At 64.7% G+C, this 16,799-nt stretch overlaps 1 protein-coding gene across 5 annotated transcripts in view; it reads left to right on the forward strand.

The window, feature by feature from the left end:
* LOC105469294 (BAH domain and coiled-coil containing 1) overlaps positions 1-16,799 on the forward strand; it is a 70,523-nt gene that overhangs the window by 30,775 nt on the left and 22,949 nt on the right. For 4 of the 5 annotated variants that reach the window (XM_071081815.1, XM_071081817.1, XM_071081818.1 and 1 more), the window contains exons 3-5: positions 106-285; positions 11,319-11,441; positions 14,917-16,650. In XM_071081815.1, coding sequence (XP_070937916.1) covers positions 106-285; positions 11,319-11,441; positions 14,917-16,650 — 2,037 coding nt within the window. Of the gene's footprint in view, positions 1-105; positions 286-11,318; positions 11,442-14,425; positions 14,753-14,916; positions 16,651-16,799 lie in introns of those variants that run through there. The other variant, XM_071081819.1, reaches the window with a different exon arrangement.

Here is a 16,799-nt window from a genome sequence, read left to right on the forward strand (position 1 = left end):
GGCCTGAGGGTCCCCCATGGAGAAGGGCTGGGCTGTTGCCCCTGCCCTGCCTCAGGCCACACCCTGGGAGCTGCCCCCAGACTCACTCTTGCCCTGTGTCCACAGCCAGCAGCCGCCTGATGGGAAGTTCTCCGGCCTCCTCTTTCATGGGCAGTTTCCTCTCCAGCAGCCTGGGCTCGGCAGCCTCCACGCACCCCAGCGGCCCCAGCTCCTCCCCCTCTGAGCAGGCCTACCGTGGCTCCCACCCCGCCACCTCCCAGATCTGGTTCTCCCACTCCCACGAAGGTAAGTTGGCAGACTGGGCTCTTGGCGACGCCCTGGTGGCCAAGAGACTGACCCTGGTGCCCGGGCCAGGGGCAGGTGAGGGGCTCCCACGAGGGCAGCGGGAACCTGGCCGGTGGACGTTGACAAGCAGGCTCTGGTGAGGCTGCCTCCCTGCTGAGGAAGCCCCGGGGGAAGTGGTGATTGGTTGGAAACAAGGGCGGCCTGTTCGGCAGTGGTCCTGACCAGATGTGTGCTCCAGATGGGCAGCAAGGGGGAACGGGGGAGCCAGGAGGGGCTCTGGGGAGCTGAGAAAATGTGGAGTACAGCTGGGCCGGCCGGGCTGGGCTCACCCTCACAGTGGCCGCGCCCCACTTCCCCAGATGCTAGGAGGTAGGCTCTGGATCTGCCAGCCGGTAGGGGAGGGGGCGGGGAGAGCTGTCAGTGCACACAGGCTGCCACTGTGGGGCTTGGCCCAGGACAAAGAGTTCCTCCCAGGCCACCTGCCTCCCCATGGGACATAGCCCTGGGCACACAGTAGGCACCTCACGAATACTGGCTACTCTCAGGCTGCCTGGCCAGCAGGAGGCCCCTGGAGGCCCCCCTGGCCTTTCCCTGGCAGGGCACCCCTGCCCGGATCTCCTTGCTTGCTCAGACCCCTTGCCCTGCAGCCTAGGCGGCGGCCCTGGGCCCCCATGTCCCTGGGCCCACAGTTGCTGGTATTCCCTCGGCTACCCCAACCCTGCAGTGTGGGAAGGGTTAAGCTCCCCCCGCCCCCTGCGGCTGGCACGCAGAGAGGTAATTGCAGTTGGCAGCGGGCACACAGGGCTCTCTGCTCCTGGCACCCGGCACTGCCGTAACTCAATGACTGCTGAGCGGCGGGCGTCGTGTTTACAGAGCGCTGCGGACCCACACACCACGCCACCGCCCCGTTCCAGGCAGGGAGATTAGCACCCGGCACTGCTGGAAGCAGAGAAACCTCTCTTTGTGCAACAAGAAAGGGGCTGTTTTCCAAGCAGAACAGGTGACGAGTGAGGGGCAGTTGCTGAAATAATCTGGGCTTTGGGCGCAGGGCGCACATGTTGGGCAGGCGACAAGGAACAGCCTCTTCCTGGGTGCAGGGGAGGCCGCTACCTTGGGATGCCGTGGGCAGCATGGGGTCCTCGGTCCAGACTCCCCTGCCCAGACTCCCCTGCCCCTTCCTCCCACCCCTGCACTCCTAGCGGCCTCCTGGAGGGGAGACCAGGCTGGCCATGGCTCCTGGGCTGGCTGTGGGGGCCCCGCCTTCCTGGCTCATACCCCCCACCCCGCCTCAGCCTTCTGTGTCTGTGGGCAAACGCCCCCGCCAGCCACAGCATCTGGCTCCCAGGATGTCTTCGGGAGGGAGGAGGGTGGCCTGGCATGGGGGGAGCAGGAAGGCGACGCCTGCGGCAGCCGTGGTAAACCCCCCCCCCCAACAGACGCAACGGCCGCTGCCTGGCCCTGGCCCAGCCACAGGTGCACAGATCCACCTAGGACCGCTGACTTGGTTTCCCCTCCTGGCAGTGGTGGCCCCTAGTCAGGGCCCAGAAGCGGCACGAACCCATCCCCAGTGTTCTCTGCACCAGGAGAGAGCTCCTATTCCACTCCCTCTGCCCACGCTGGGGGACCCCAGCAGCAAGGAGGGCCGTTTGTGGGTAGCACCACCTGCCTTGGAGCCCCCGTCCCGCCCCTCTGGGGGCTGCTCAGAGGGTGGGTGTGCGGTGGCCCACAGGCAGACAGCACCCACAACGGCCTCTAGACACTCACTTCCCCTAGTGCCAACGGCTGCCTGGGCGGAGCTGACCACATCCCACCCCGGGGACCCCACCACCTCTCAGCCCCTCACGTGGGGCCCAGCATCAGCGGGTTCCATCTGCTCCCGAGCCCCTGGGAGTCCCCCTGGCTGGGTGGGAGACCAGTGTCCTGCCACAAGGGTCAACATGAGCCCCTGGCATCTGGGTTTCTGAGCCCCTTCTGTCTGCGTCCCAGGGAAGTAGCTCCTCCAGGCAGCGGTGGCCTGAGCAGGAGGAGAGGACTGTACCCACAGTGGCCCTGGCTGTGTCACACCGAGGAGATTCACCTGTCTAGCCTGCTGGGCACCTGGCACCCTGGCTGGGCGAGATGCATCTCCCGCCATCCGTGTCAGGTTGGGGCGGGCATGTGTGCGGGACAGTGGACTGGGTGGACCAGCACAGGTGGAGGCAGGACAAGAGAACGCGGGACGTAGCCTCTGAGCCGCCCGCCTGGGCCCCAGACCGCAGGGCCCACCCGGGGCTGAGGATGGGTGTGGGTACCCCCCGAGGGTGGCAGAGCCTCTAAGGCCACACACCTGTGAGGCCTGTGCTCCGGCTTGCTGTCCCCTGCGCTGCCTTCAGTTCAGTTGCCCCACCCCCCGGGATCCCCTCCTCTCCCTGCAGGGGTTCCCTGCCACGCAGCCGTGCTCCCCGACAGACCACATGGAGCTGCCGCACTGTGAGCTGAGCGGCAGAGGCCAGGGCGGGCGGGCCAGGGTGAGAGGCTGGCTGGCTGCCCGGGCAGCATGCCTGGCTGCTAGTTTGACAGGGTGCCAGCTGGCTCCCCGTGCGCAGGGCCTGTTTCTCTGCCGTGTGTGTTCATGGGGGAAGGGGAGCGAGGTGGGCGGGGGGCACGCGACTCGGCTGGAGGGTGGGGGCCAGCAGGCACAGCGGGCTGCCTGGGCGGTCGGCCTCGCCCACGTATCCTTCCAGTGGCCCAGGATGGGCAGGAGGCAAGTGCCCTGCCAGGCCAGCTTGCCACCCCCTCCCCAGCCCAGGGCTTTCGTTGAGGGCAGGGAGGCCAGGATGGGGCAAGCCAGCAGAAACCCAGGTTGGGGTAGCCCCAGGAACCCCCCGACGCCAGGCAGGGCCTCCTCTCTCCCCATCTGCAGGGCAGCCCCTGGAGCGGTCCAGGGCTTCCTGCTTCCCTGGGGGAGCAGCCGGGGGTGCAGCAGAGGCAGCCTGGAGCTGGAGGAGCGGCCTGAAACATCTGGCCGGTTCAGCTCCCCTCAGCCCGCAGCTCACACGAGGCTTGGGCTCCCGCCAGCGGTGGGCCTCCCTGGGGCTTTGGGTGGGGTGGGCAGCGGAACTGGCCAGGAGCAGAGGTGAGCTTCTGTCGGCCAGCCTGTCCTGGGTGGGTGAGAGCGGGGGTGGAGGCACGCACAGCTGGTCCTATTGTCGGCAGGCCTGGTCCCCTCCCTCCCCACCGCGCCCCCCAGCTGCTGGGCCAGGACCACCCACAGGGCCAATGAAAGAGGATTCTGTTCCTGGGGGGCTCAGCTGGGAAGGGTGGGGGCAGGGGCTGCTGAGCCGCCCACTGAGGCCACTCGTGGTCTCTTGTGCCACCTGGGGGGAGCCATGGCGGGGACAGGCACACACATGCGCTGGCTGTCCGCCTGGCCAGCCGCTTGGTCAGAACCACGCCCCCCCCAGCGGCCACCTCTCACTGGGCCTGGCCAGCTCCCAGGGGTCCGGGGCTACGCATGTGGAGTGCTCCCTGCCGACAGAGCCCTGCAGCTTCCTACGTCCTGCTGGCTGCCCCCCTGTCCCCTTCATCCCCTCTGAGGTCTCAGGATTCGCTGGTGCTGCTGGGAGTGAGCAGGAGCTGGGACCACATCTGTTTGAGGGACAGAGATCCCACCAGCCTCCACCCACCCTGAGTGCCCTCAGAAGTGCTGCAGCCTCAGCTCCATCCTTCCTGTGATGCCTGCCCGGGACCCACCACTTCCTCCCAGATCTCTCAGCAATTCCTTCCTCTCCCGGCCTCGGTTTCCTCAGTGGCTAAAACGGCCTCTTGACCTGTCCTCCACAGGCCCGCTGACCACCCCAGCACTGACGTTTCTACCTGGGCTCACTCCAGGCCCCCCACATCTATGCGGGGGAGGGGGAGCACTTGCCCTGCCCGGACCTGCTGTCCCCTCCCATGTGCGAGGGAGAGTTGGGCCAGTGAGGACAAGCTGGCTCCCCTGGGATGCAAGGGACAGCATGGGGGTCCCGGTGTGGGGATGGAGGGGACAGCGTGGGGATCCCAGCGTGGGGATGGGAGGACAGGGTGGGGATCCCGGCGTTGGGGTAGAAGGGCTCTGCCAGACTGGCTACCTCTGGCCAGCTTCTCGCAGCCAGAGGGCGGCTGCGATCATCCAAGCCTGTGATCCCCGCTCCGGAGGCATCCTGTGGCTTTCTGGAGCCAGCCCTCCCAGACCCTCGGCCCCTCACCATGGTCTGCCCTGGCAAGCTGCCCTGCTCTCCTGTCCCCACTAGAGTCTACCCTCAGGCCCTGGCAGTTCCCGAACCCCAGCCCGCTAAGACTTTATGAGTGTCACGTTCACGGCCTGGCTGAGTGCTGCCAGTCACTGTTGAGGGCAGGGGTTTCATCTCATGGCCATGGTGACCAGCACCTAGGTCCTCACCTGGCAGAGGACTGTATGGAGGTGGCTGGGGGAGACACAGGCCTGGGGAAGCCAGGGTAGGGGCATCCCAGGTGGTAGAACCTGAGCCCCAGGGAGGTTGGGGAGAGGTCCAACCCTAGTTTGGATAAAGGGCCTGGTCCCTGCAGCTGCAGGGTTCCCAGGGCCAGCCCAGGCTCGAGGTTGGGCAGGATGACACTTCTGTCATGAGCCTGGCCCTGGGACGGCACCTGCCTCCCTCTCTCCACACCGCAGAACACAGTGGTGCTTGCACCCATTTTATAGGTGAGGAAACTGAGGCTGAGGACTGTGTGTGACTGAGAGCCTGTCCCCTCACCCTCTCCCCGCCCTCTGACCTGCCGTGCTTTGGAGTGGGTGCCCCCCTCCGCTCTCCAAGAGCTCCTGCTCTCCAAGAGCCAGGGACTTGGCCAGGGACTTGGGCTAGAGGCTGCTCTGGGACCTAGGAGGCTGCACCCAAGGCCCTGCCCACACCCAGGCACCGCAGGACAGGGCGGGACGGTGGCGGATGCGGCATGGGCCCCGCCATGTGCAGAGAAGCTGGGCAGCGCAGGGGTCTTCACAGACCCAGAGCTGCCTTAGCCTGGAGTTCACACGCCCAGCCTCAGTTTCTCCATCTGCCACACCAGTGAGAACAGCTGTCCAGACCCCATGTGATACAGGCACAGAGAGCAACTTCCCTCCCGTGTCCGGCGGCGGCTGTCCACTGCTGGGGCCAGTGGCCTTGGTCACTGGGGGTGGGGTGCGACTTTCCTGGGCTGACATCCCTGGACCTGACCGGTGGGGGTGCAGCCCCTCCCGGCAGGTGCACCGTCCACAGTGTGCCTGTGTGTCGGGCTGGCTGGTGTTGTGTCTGTGGCCCGGGGGCTGTGACCTGTGTGTCAAGGATGCTGCCTGGAGAACGTGAGGAAGGTCCCAGTGGGCAGGCGGGAGGGAGTTCCCTGGCAGCCAGAGCTGCTGTCCAGGGTGCCAGCGAAGGCTGTGGGGGTCATGAGGTTGCTTCTAGCTCCACACTCTGAGGATTGTCCATTACCTCCCGTGGTTTGAGGACGGCCCCAGCCTTGGACCCACGCTCCCTCCCATCCCCGGGCCCACCCTACCCCCAATCCCTGGGCCACCATCCCCCAACATCCCCAGGAAGGCTGTGCTCCTCCCTGTGGAGTTGGTGCCTGGATCCTGGGCAGGCTGCTCGCTGCGTTTGTTCTAGAGGCTCCCATGGGAACCTGGCACCTGCCCCCGCTCTTAGCCTAGGAACAGACGGAGCTGGCCCGGCCTGCCCCTGAGGCAGCTGTGGGTCACCACTTGGGCCAGTTCCCTGCAGGCCTGTGGATGGGGAAGGGGCTGAGCTTCCCCAGCCTCAGGGGCCCCCAGGGATTGGGCAGTCCAGCTCCAAGAAGGAATCTCCTGCCATGCCTCCCACCAACCACTCATGTCCCAGGAGCTGCACTTTGAAACACAGCCTGGACGCCCAGGGGTCTGCCCGCCTGGGGTGAAGGGCCTGTGTGTAGGAGCAGCATGTTTGGCAGAGAGCAGACAGGACTAGGGAAGGGGCCGCTGGAAGGTTGTAGGCCCTTCCAGCCCTAGAGTGGGAGTGAGAACTGCCTGCAGCTGCAGTCATCACTACGGCCCCTCCTGTGCCCAGGGCAGGCGTCATCAGCCCACCGAGGCCCCCGTGTGCCCAGGGCAGACGTCATCAGTCGACTACAGCGCTTTGTGTGCCGCATGCGGACAGGGTTTCAGAATCCGTGTCAGCCCAGCACTTGGGGACTGGCAGTCATCAGATAGACCCGTGCACTGCACCTGAAACCCACTGACACCTGAGTGAAGGGGGTGTCCCCTGAAAAGCCAGCGCCGAGTTGCGGCTGGTGGAGGCCAGGCTGAGCCTCATGCATGTGGCTGCATCTCATGCATGTGGCTGCATCTCATGCATGTGGCTGCATGGCAGGGAGGCAGGGATATCCTACGTGACGGGGGGTGTATGGGGTCACAAGAAGAGCAGGGACCACTTGCCAGGCCAGGGGTCTCCCGGGACTCCCCTGGGGTCACTGTGGGAGGAGTAACAGGGGATTTGGCAGACTTGGCAGGAGATGGAGGAGGGTTGTCTGCTTCTGCTTCTGAGTCCGGAGGATGGGCCCTTACTGGACGGTGGGCATTTGATACAGTCCCCAGAGCCTCCCACGTTCCCCCAGGGCCTCCCAGGCTGGCTGCCCATGTGCAGATTTCAGGCCTGGGGCCACGCCCAGTTGGCTGCGTGACCCACTGCCCGCCGGTCCAGGTGCGTGTGGGAGCCGAAGTGGTACCACAGTGGGAGACAGGTCGAGGCTCAGCCGTGGGAGGCCGGCGTGGCGGACGCAGGTGCCCAGTCCTTCCCCCAGGGAGGAGGCACTGCTGTTTGTCAGGATGGTGGGGTGTCCGCTGCAGAAGGTTTTGTCCTCAGAGGCGTGGGGGCTGGGGCAGGGTGCTTGAGGCACGCTTCAGCACCCCCAGAAGTTTGCTAAGCCTGAGCTCCGTGGCCCCAAGTGGGGCTCCCTGGATGACCCTGCAGTGGGAAGTCCCCTGACCCTCCCCGGGTGATCTCAGTCTTTCTGCTGGCTGGTGTTCTCCCTCCTAGACCTGGCCATGAAGACACCCCAAGTCCAGCATCCTGAGAGACCCAGGAGCAGCCCCCCGTCTTCCACTGCAGGGATGTTCCCTGGGGGGTGGGGTGTGGCCACGTCTCCAGTCTAGCAAGAGGAGGAAGGCGCAGGGCTGGCCTGGAGAGGGCAGGGCCTCGACGCTCTGGGCTGCTGGGAAAATGTGTCAGAATGCAGGAGGGATGAGGGAAATGAGGTGCCTAGGGTGGGGGTGCCCGGCAGGCAGCCAGGGCTGGTGTGAGCAGAGACATTGGGCCAGGCCCTGTGTGCCGTGGGTGGGGGCTGCTTCTCCCTCCCCAGGGGTGAGAAACCTCCAGGCTTCCCTTCTCCAGGTGGGCAGGAGGAGAGGAAGGGTCCCCTCACCCCTGGCTGCCTCCAGCCCCCATTTCTTGGCACTGTGCCCTCCCATTCTTCCGTCCTTCAGCCCTGCCCAGGGGCAGCCTTGACCCCCCCCGACTGCCCACTGTGTCTCCTGCCCACACCACAGGCCTCCTACCTGCAACCCTTGACCTCCCCAGACATGGTGAGCTCAGGCCTGGGGGAGGCTGGGAGGGGTTTGGGGATGTGGCCATTGTGCCCCCCGCCAAGCCCATGTGTGGCCTCCTGGCCTTACTCACCCATCAGGTGCTTGTGACCTTGAGCCTCTGTCTCCTGCAGTCCATCCCATCACGGGACTGAGTTTGGAGGCTCTTGCCCGCCACAGTAGGAGGGGCAGGATGTGGGGACCTCGGTGCAGCCCCCAGTGCGCACAGGGTTCTTCCCCACACTCTGCCAGGCTCTGAGGGCACCAGCAGCCTGAGTCCTGCCTGCCTCTCTGGGAGGTTCGTTTAGCCCAGGGCTTGCCCTTGTCTGCTGGGGTGATCATGAAAGCTCCCATCTCAAAGGGGTGTGGGAAGGGGAGGTTCTGGGGCCCTGGCGTTCCAGCAGGAACTTGCAGTTGAGGACCTCTGGCTCTGGTCTCATGTGCCCCGAGGCCCTGCTGGCTGAGCCCTCTTGGTCTCTGGCCCTGGAGTGTCTCCTCCATGCCATCTGGGGCCTCTGCGGTCCCCCTGGAGCCCTCCCCAGGACCACCACCCCCACTCCTCAGTGGCAGCCCCTCCCAGGACGCCGGTGTGTCCCCGGCCCAGCCACAGCAGCCCTGCCTTCTGGCTTCTGGTCTCAAAACAGCTGCTCTGATTCATGAAAATCATTTTTTTATTTTCTTTTTCAGTTTTGAGAGTACAGTCTTGTTGGGAAAAAGAAAGGGGCTTTCTGTCGCTGGGCCAGGAGGACCTCTTCCGTTCCTCTCTCTGCCCCCTGCCCAAAGAGGACCTCACCCTGCCGGCTGGGCCTCTCCGGCACCCCAGCCCCTCCCTGTCTGCTCCCTGCCCCTGCATCCCATCTCCCCATTCCCTCCTCCTCCCCGCTCCCTAACTTCCCCTCTGGGGCCTCAGAGGTGGGGACTGAGCAGGCAAGGATGGGGGCACCGGCCAGGCCTTTGGTCTTAGGGCCCTGACTAATGCTGCCCTGCTCCCCAGCCCAGGGGCCACCAGTCAAGGCCCAGCAGCTGAGGGACAAGCATAGCTGCCCACCCTCAGCTGCCCGCAGAGGGGACCGGTGGGAAGGAGCCCATTGCTCGGCCAGCTGAGTGCTGCTCCCCCCTGAGAGTGGATGGACTGGGGGACAGGGGCTCCGTGCCTGGGAAACGGAGTCTGGGAAGGAGGAATTTACAGACTTCTGTTTACCAAAACGAGGCCTCGTAAAACATTTAACAGCAGCCAGTTAAAGGGGGACAGCTGCGGAGGTTTAGCCAGTGCCCCCCAAGGCCCTGCCCCTTGCCCTGCCACTCCCCTACCCCCGCCCCAGTTCGTTCCCACCCAGTCCCTCTCAGCTTTGGTTAAGTCTTCCTGGGGCAGAGTTCAGTCTGTTCAGTCTGGTAAACAGCTGCTCCAGAGGCAGCTCCCACACAGACCAGGCCAGTCGGCCAGGCTCGAGCCTCAGCCCCGTGTCCCCAGCTGGAGGGCAGCTGCAGGGCCGCACCAGGGCCGGGGCGCCTTCCCCAGGTCCCCAGACTTGGCCTGGGATGTGTGGCCTCACAGGGAGATGGGACTTAGCCCTGTCAAGCAGGCTTCCGTGTCTCAGGACTTCCCAGAGCCTTCCCTGTGCTCATGCCCTGCACAAGACTCCAGATGGGGTGGGTGTGGGGTGCGTGCTTGGAGCTGGTGACCCAGAGCTTGGGTTTCCTGGAGCATCTCCTGGGGCTCAAGCTCCACAGATTTCCCTGGGATCCACTGAGCCAGAGAAGATCGAACGCTAGCTGGGTGGTGCCTGCCACTGCCGGGGGTCCCAGTGGGATTAGGGTGTGGGGTGCACCAGTTGGACTCGGGGGCCCATTTTCCAGGAAAGATTCCGAGCAGGAGTTTTAGAAGGTGAGGCCATGGCCGGGCGCAGTGGCTCACGCCTGTAATCCCAGCACTTTGGGAGGCCGAGGCAGGCGGATCACAAGGTCAGGATCCAGACCACGGTGAAACCTCGTCTCTACTAAAAATACAAAAAAAAAAAAAAACTAGCCGGGCGCGATGGCGGGCATCTGTAGTCCCAGCTACTCAGGAGGCTGAGGCAGGAGAATGGCGTGAACCCGGGAGGCGGAGCTTGCAGTGAGCCGAGATCGCGCCACTGCCCTCCAGCCAGGGGGACAGAGCGAGACTCTGTCTCAAAAAAAAAAAAAAAAAAAAGGTGAGGCCCCCGCCATCCTGCCCTGCCCAGCTGCGTTCGTTCTGGTTCATTCTGGCTCATTCTGGCAGGTTGAAGCTGTAGGTTGCTGCCTCAAATGTCTTCTCCTCAGGCCTATAGAGGGCTGCCAGACCCCCAACCACAGCCAGCCCCTCGGCCCTCATGTTCAGGCAGCTGCTGTGGCGGGCCGGCCAGCATCAGCACCACCGGGACTGCACGCGGGGCTGGGGATGGGGCTGGGCAGGTGTGAGTCTGAGAACTCTGCCCGTGGCCCAGGTTCCTGCTGGGGAACCAGAAGCCACACTCCTTGTGACTGGTGTCTCTGGTGTCCAGCAGACATGCTCTCTGCAGCACTTGGGCTGGGTTCTGGTGCCTGCAGGCCTCCCAGGCCGTGCTCAGCCCTGTCCTGACCTGCCAGCTGTGCTTCACCCCTTGGGTGGGGGCAAGTGTGCCCCACACAACCAGAGCTGTCCCAAGGCCCAGGGCCAGCTGCGTGGGTGACTGGGAGTGGCTGGCTTTCCTGTATTGGGCAGAGGCAGGTCGCTCAGAAATGTGGCTGCCTTGAGGGACAGACAGACTCCTTAGCCTAGAGAGGGGGCTGTCTGGCATGACTCGGAGTCACCACCTGGGGTTTGGGGGCTGGGGCCTGTGCAGGGAACTCTTTGCCCCCATCCCCTCCCCACCCTGTGCAGACCTCAGAGCTGGAAGAGGCCTGGCCATGGTGGGAACTCGGCGTTGGATGGACACACCTGTGACCTCCAGCCAGGGTCGGGGGAGGCTGGCCACACCCCAGCAGCGCTGGTCCCTGGCCTGGGCTGTCCACTGGGCCCTGGGGCCTGCCTTGGGGAGGCCAAGTCCGGGCCTGGCTGTCCTTTGGGCAGGACCTTGGTACAGTGTCTGTCCACCGTGCCCCCTCCTCCCACAAAACTTCCCTGGAGTCCCTTTTCTTGCCCAGCCTGGGAGCTTCTGTGATCCTGAGTGCTGCTGGGAGGGAACAGAGGCCCCCTCGTCCGTCCTCCCCTCTCCCCAGCCCATCAGCAATTCAATTTGTGCCGCACCGGCGGGACGGCATTAGTCGAGTCAGAGTTAATATGATGTATTGACGGGTTGATTTCCCCCCGGCGGCGGCGTGCTGGGCTCTGTGGGGCATCGCTCCTGGGCTGCCTGCCGGCTTCTTGCCTCCCTGGGGTCAGGGCGAGTGTGGGCCGGGGGCTGGGAGTTGCCTCTGCAGCTGGGTCTCCTTGCTTCTCTAGCTCCGGGGTACCCCAGATTTTCGGGGAGTCTGGCATCCACCTTCCTACCCGTGAGCCACTTGGATCACCATGGAAACAGCAACGTTCTCTATGGGCAGCACCGTTTCTATGGAACCCAAAAAGGCAAGTGCAGCATGGGGCCGGCGTGGGGAGCAGGCGGGGAGGGGGCGCAGGAGCTTCTGGGTCACCAGGGAAAGGCCAGCCTAGGTGAGCCCTCCCACAGGTGTCATCGAGGTCAGGGTGGGGGCTAGAGGAGACGGTGGGTCTGCCCCTCAGGATTTAAACCCAGGGGCCCAGGACCACCCCCAGGCGCAGGTTCAGTTCCCAGATCACGCTGTCTCAAGACCTCTCGCTGCTCAGGTGGGAGCAGCTGAGCTAGTGCCCACCTTCCTTATCACCCTAGTCCCACCAGCTTCCTCAGGATCTGGCCTTGCCCTGCAGCCCCCAACAGCTCCCGGATCCTGGGGTGGCTCAGGAGGAGGACACATCCGGTGGGGGCTGGAGGAAGCCCACAGAAGCCTGCACTTCCCGGCTTACACACTCAGTGGTCTGGGCTAGAGCTGGGCTGCAGGAGCCCTGCCCCCAGCCCCCAGCCCCGTGTCCCGGTGGACAGAAGGGCGAGCTGGGCTGCAGGAGGCCCAGCCCCCAGCCCCGTGTCCCGGTGGACAGAAGGGCTGCTTACCCTACTGGCAGAGCATCCCCAAAGCAGGGATGCAGAGTTTGAGTCTTTGCTGAGAAATCAGAATCGGTGGGGCCTTGGGGAAGAGGAATCGCAGGCCCAGCAGAGCCAAGTCCCGGTGCCAGGGAGTCCCCCCCCGGAGTCCCTGAGACGGACTGGCTGGAGGTGGGATGGGTGTGGGTCCTTATCTCCAAGTTGGTAGGGTGACATCTCATTTGCATTTTAAAAAGTTCCCCTTGGGGTGACACCAGGAGGCTGGAGCAGGAAGCTGAAGGTTAGTTACTGGCCTACAATGAGAAGCAATACAGGTGTGGGGTCCCACAGGGGCCAGCATCAGTGATATCTAGGAGGGGGGTTGGGGGCAGGGAGGGATAGAGGGGTCTAGGTGACCCTCAGTTTCCGGCCTGGGCTATGGGAGGGCGCACCTGGGAGGAGCAGTTGGATGGTGGGGTGAGTTCTGCCTCAGTGCAGAGGGGCTGGGACGTCTCCCCAGGAGGATCTGAGAGGTGTCTGGACACATGGGGTGCGGTCAGTGCGGAGAGGTGGACTGGGAGGTTGTCCCGGCTGTGGAGAGGGACACCCAGGCTGTAGGGGGTGAGAAGGGAGGTGGGGACAGATGGCTTCCGCACAGCCCCTGGGAGCCCAGGAGCCCTGGCGTTTAGGGCTGGAGCTCTGGGTCGGGGCAGAGGAAAGGCCCAGAAAGCCCCTGCAGGGCCTGAGAGGCAGACTAGACACCCTGCAGGGAACAGAGTGGGGGACCCCAGTGAGCCTGTGGTCATGATGACCCCAACTCTGAGTGAGCTGAGGGGTGGGGACCTGAGGCCAGTCTGCCCACCCTCGCTTGGCTGCCCGTCAGCCCCTTCTCCCCACCTCACACTCACTCCAGGACCTCTGTGTGGCCTGCACCTCCGCACCTGCAGGAGCCCGAGATTTGCTAAAGCTCGGGAGGGCTTTGGCCTTGCCCGTGCCAGCCAGCTGCAGGGGAGCAGGCATGGGGGCCAGGAACTCACCACCAGCCCCACCCAGGGGATTCAACTCTCACCCAGGACAGGCACCCAAACCCGTCTCCTCACCCTACACCCCAGCTCCTGTGGCTGCAGGCTGAGGGGCTCTGCTGCCCAGAGGACAGCCCCGCAGGCCCCGTTCCCCCAGACCCACGTCAGCCCCTGCGCGTGCAGTTATTTTGACAGTGTTTGTCAAGGGCGGGCAGGTGGCTGGTCCCAGCCCCAGAAACCCAACCCCTCCACCAGCACAGGGGACTCCCTCCGGGCAGTGGCCAGCCAGGCCTCTCGGCTTTCACAATATTGTGGTGCAGCTACATCCAAGAACAGTATTTGGTTTTGGAAATGGAGCTAATTAGGTTTCGCTGGGGCTAGCCCCTTCCCGCTCCCCTTCCCCCTTGTTTCTAATTAGCAGGAAATTGACAAGGAATTTACATGCCTGAGGACAATTTTACAAGTTCCAAATGTTTCTTTTGTTTCCCCCCTTGTCTGCTCCCTCCCTTCTTGGCACCACCCTGCTGCCCACCCACCCAGCTGGGCGTGGAGAGGGACAGCCCCCCGCCCAGGGTCCCCAGAGGCGGTGACCTGGCCCCCTCTGTGGGGTGATGGGTACCCCCAGGGCAGCCAGGAGTGTGGAGAGCTTGGGGCAGACCCTAGCCGGGAAGAGCGGGCCCAGGCCAAGGGCCCAGGCTGAGGGCCCAGGCTGGGCAACTGTTTCAGGGACCGGCAGAGGGAGCCCCCAGACACCCACCAGCCACCAGGCAGGGCGAGCATAGCTGCTGCTCTCTGCCCCCGGAGCCACTGGCCTTTCTCCATTTCAACCCATTACCTTAGCCCCACCAGACTGAGACACCCAGACGAGAGGCCAGGCCGAGGGGCTGGGAGCTCCCAGGGGGTCCAGCAGGTGGGTGAGCTCCTCCTCCGTGACCGCCTGTCCTTCCTCGCCTCTTCTGCGGGGGCGCCAGGAGCTGCGCCTGCCACCTGTCCCTGGTTTCCAAGGTCCTGGTGCCTGTTTGTAAAGACCCAGTGGGGATGCCCTGTAACACTCACTGCCTGCCCCGTGTCCCCCAAAAATCCCTACTGGCACTGGGCCAGGTAGGGGAGAGACGGGCCTCGGGTTTGCATCTCCCATCTCTGAGGTGTGGGGGCCGAACATGGGGGCCGAGGGTGAGTGTTTCACGGGGACAGAACTTCAGTATGGGGAGGTGAGAGGTTCTGGCCATGAATGCTTGTGACGGCTGCACGGCAGGGGGAATGTGCCCAGTGCCCCTGAACTGTGCACCAAAAATGGGAAATTTTATGTTATCCATATTTCACTACAATTTTATAAAAACAAAAGCAAAAAATGACCAGGCACGGTGGCTCACGCCTGTAATCCCAACACTGTGGGAGGCCGAGGCGGGTGATCACTTGAGCTCAGGAGACCAGCCTGGGCAACATGGTGAAACCTTGTCTCTAAAATAAAATAAAATAAAATAATAGGCCGGGCGTGGTGGCTCCCACCTGTAATCCCAGCACTTTGGGAGGCCAAGGTGGGCGAATCACGAGGTCAGGAGATTGAGACCATCCTGGCTAACACGGTGAAATCCCATCTCTACGAAAAATACAAAAAATTAGCTGGGCGTAGTGGCGGGTGCCTGTAGTCCCAGCTGCTCGGGAGGCTGAGGCAGGAGAATGGCGTGAACCCGGGAGGTGGAACTTGCAGTGAGCGGGGATCGTGCCACCGCACTCCAGCCTGGGTGACAGAGGACAGGGTGAGACTCCATCTCAAAAAAAAAAAGCGAAAACCTTCCCTAGGCTGTAACCTGGGGTCAGTGCCAGCTGGTGTCCGGGAGGCACCTGGAGCACCTCTCTCAGGGAGTCTTCCTCCAGCCTCACCCCTAAGGCCTCCCATCGACCTTGGCTCTTTCCCACACAGATAACTTCTACCTGCGCAACCTACCGCCCCAGCCCACGCTGCTGCCGGCCAACCACAACTTCCCCAGCGTGGCCCGGGCCGCCCCTGCTAACCCCATGGGCTCCTGCAGCCGGGATCGAGACCGGGGCGAGGCTGGCTCCCTGCAGAAGGGCCCCAAGGACTTCGACCGCTTCCTCGTGGGCAAAGAGCTGGCCAGAGAGAAGGCGGGCAAGGCGGCTGAGGGCAAGGAGCGGCCGGCGGCAGAGGAGGACGGTGGCAAGGAGCGGCACAAGCTGGTGCTGCCCGTGCCGGCTGATGGGCACTGCAGGGAGGGTGGCCCTGTACCCCGAGGAGCCTGTGAGGGCCGCTCCAAGCACCTCACCTCCTGCCTCCTCAACACCAAGGTGCTCAATGGCGAGATGGGCAGGGCCGCGCTAGCCAGCTGTGCGGGGGGCGTGCTGGGGCGGCCTGGCGCGGGGGTGGCAACCTCTGGGCGCTGTGCGAAGGAGGCAGCAGGCCCCCCGGAGCCCGGGCCGGCCTTCAGCGAGTGCCTGGAGCGGCGGCAGATGCTACACCACACCGCGTCCTATGCCGGGCCGCCCCCGCCCCTCAGCACGGCCGCTGGCTCCTTCCCCTGCCTGCAGCTGCACGGGGGCCCTGACGGGCTCTGTCCGCTGCAGGACAAAGTCCCCCGGGACCTAAAGGCCAGCGGGCCCACCTTCGTGCCTTCTGTGGGACACCTGGCCGACAAGGGCCGCCCCTTCCAGGCCACTGAGGCCTGCGCTGTGGCAGGGGAGGGCAAGGACCGGCACCTGGAGGGAACCATGGCCCCCGACCACGCTGCAGCCTATGGAGTCTCCTATGCCCACCTGAAGGCTGAGAGCAAGGGCGAGCGGCGGCCTGGGGGCTTTGAGGCGGCCCTCAACCCCCGGCTAAAGGGCCTAGACTATCTCGGCAGCGCAGGCCCTGAGGCCTCCTTCCCTGGACTCCCTAAAGGTAGTCTGGACAAAAGCGGCTACTTCGAGTTGCCCACCTCTTCACAGGACTGTGCCCGGCCTGGTCACCAGGACCCGCTGGGCGGGAAGGCCCCCCAGGCCTGCTGCACTTTAGATAAGACTGCTGGCAAGGAAGCCCCGGCCGGCCCCCCGGGGGCACAGAAGGTGGCCCGGATCCGGCACCAGCAGCACTTGGTGGCCCCCGAGGTGGAACAGGGGGGCATTGGGGCTGAGGCCAAGCGCAAGTCCCTGGAGCTGGCATCCCTGGGCTACAGCGGGCCCCACCTGCCCCCATGGGGTGTCCAGGCAGGCCCGGGCACCGCCATGGCCATCAGCGAGGAGCGCAAGGCTGGCGCCTACCTGGACCCCTTTGGCAGCGGCCTGCAGCAGGCGGCCCTTCTGCCCCAGGAACTGCCTGCACCACCGGACGAGGTCTCGGCCATGAAGAACCTGCTCAAGTACAGCAGCCAGGCCCTAGTGGTGGGCCAGAAGGCACCTTTGGTGGGCCTGGGCGGCCTCAAGGCCAGCTGCGTCCAGCAGGAAGCGAAGTTCCTGTCCTCTAAGGCCCCAGGCCAGTCGGAGAGGCCGGACTGTGCCCGCAGCCGGGAGCACGACACCATGCACGGTGACGGGGAGGTTCGGCAGCCCCCTGTGGGCATCGCAGTGGCCTTGGCCCGGCAGAAGGACACGGCGAGCCGGTCTGAGGCAGCCTACGGCACCAACACCGCGCGGCAGGGCCGGGCCGCCCCCGCTTTCAAAGGTACAGGCCCTGCGCAGAGAGGGAGGCAGGCCGGGCCAGTCTAGGATGCCCAGCTGGCCCTGCCCTGCGCCCCCGCTCCCCAGCTCCCACACCTGCCCTTGGCAGACCCTCCGATGCCCCAGGACCAGGGGATCCTCCTCAGGGCATCA

The sequence above is a fragment of the Macaca nemestrina genome, chromosome 17 (assembly GCF_043159975.1).
Source record: "Macaca nemestrina isolate mMacNem1 chromosome 17, mMacNem.hap1, whole genome shotgun sequence".
In the NCBI taxonomy this organism is placed as follows: Eukaryota; Metazoa; Chordata; class Mammalia; order Primates; family Cercopithecidae; genus Macaca; species Macaca nemestrina.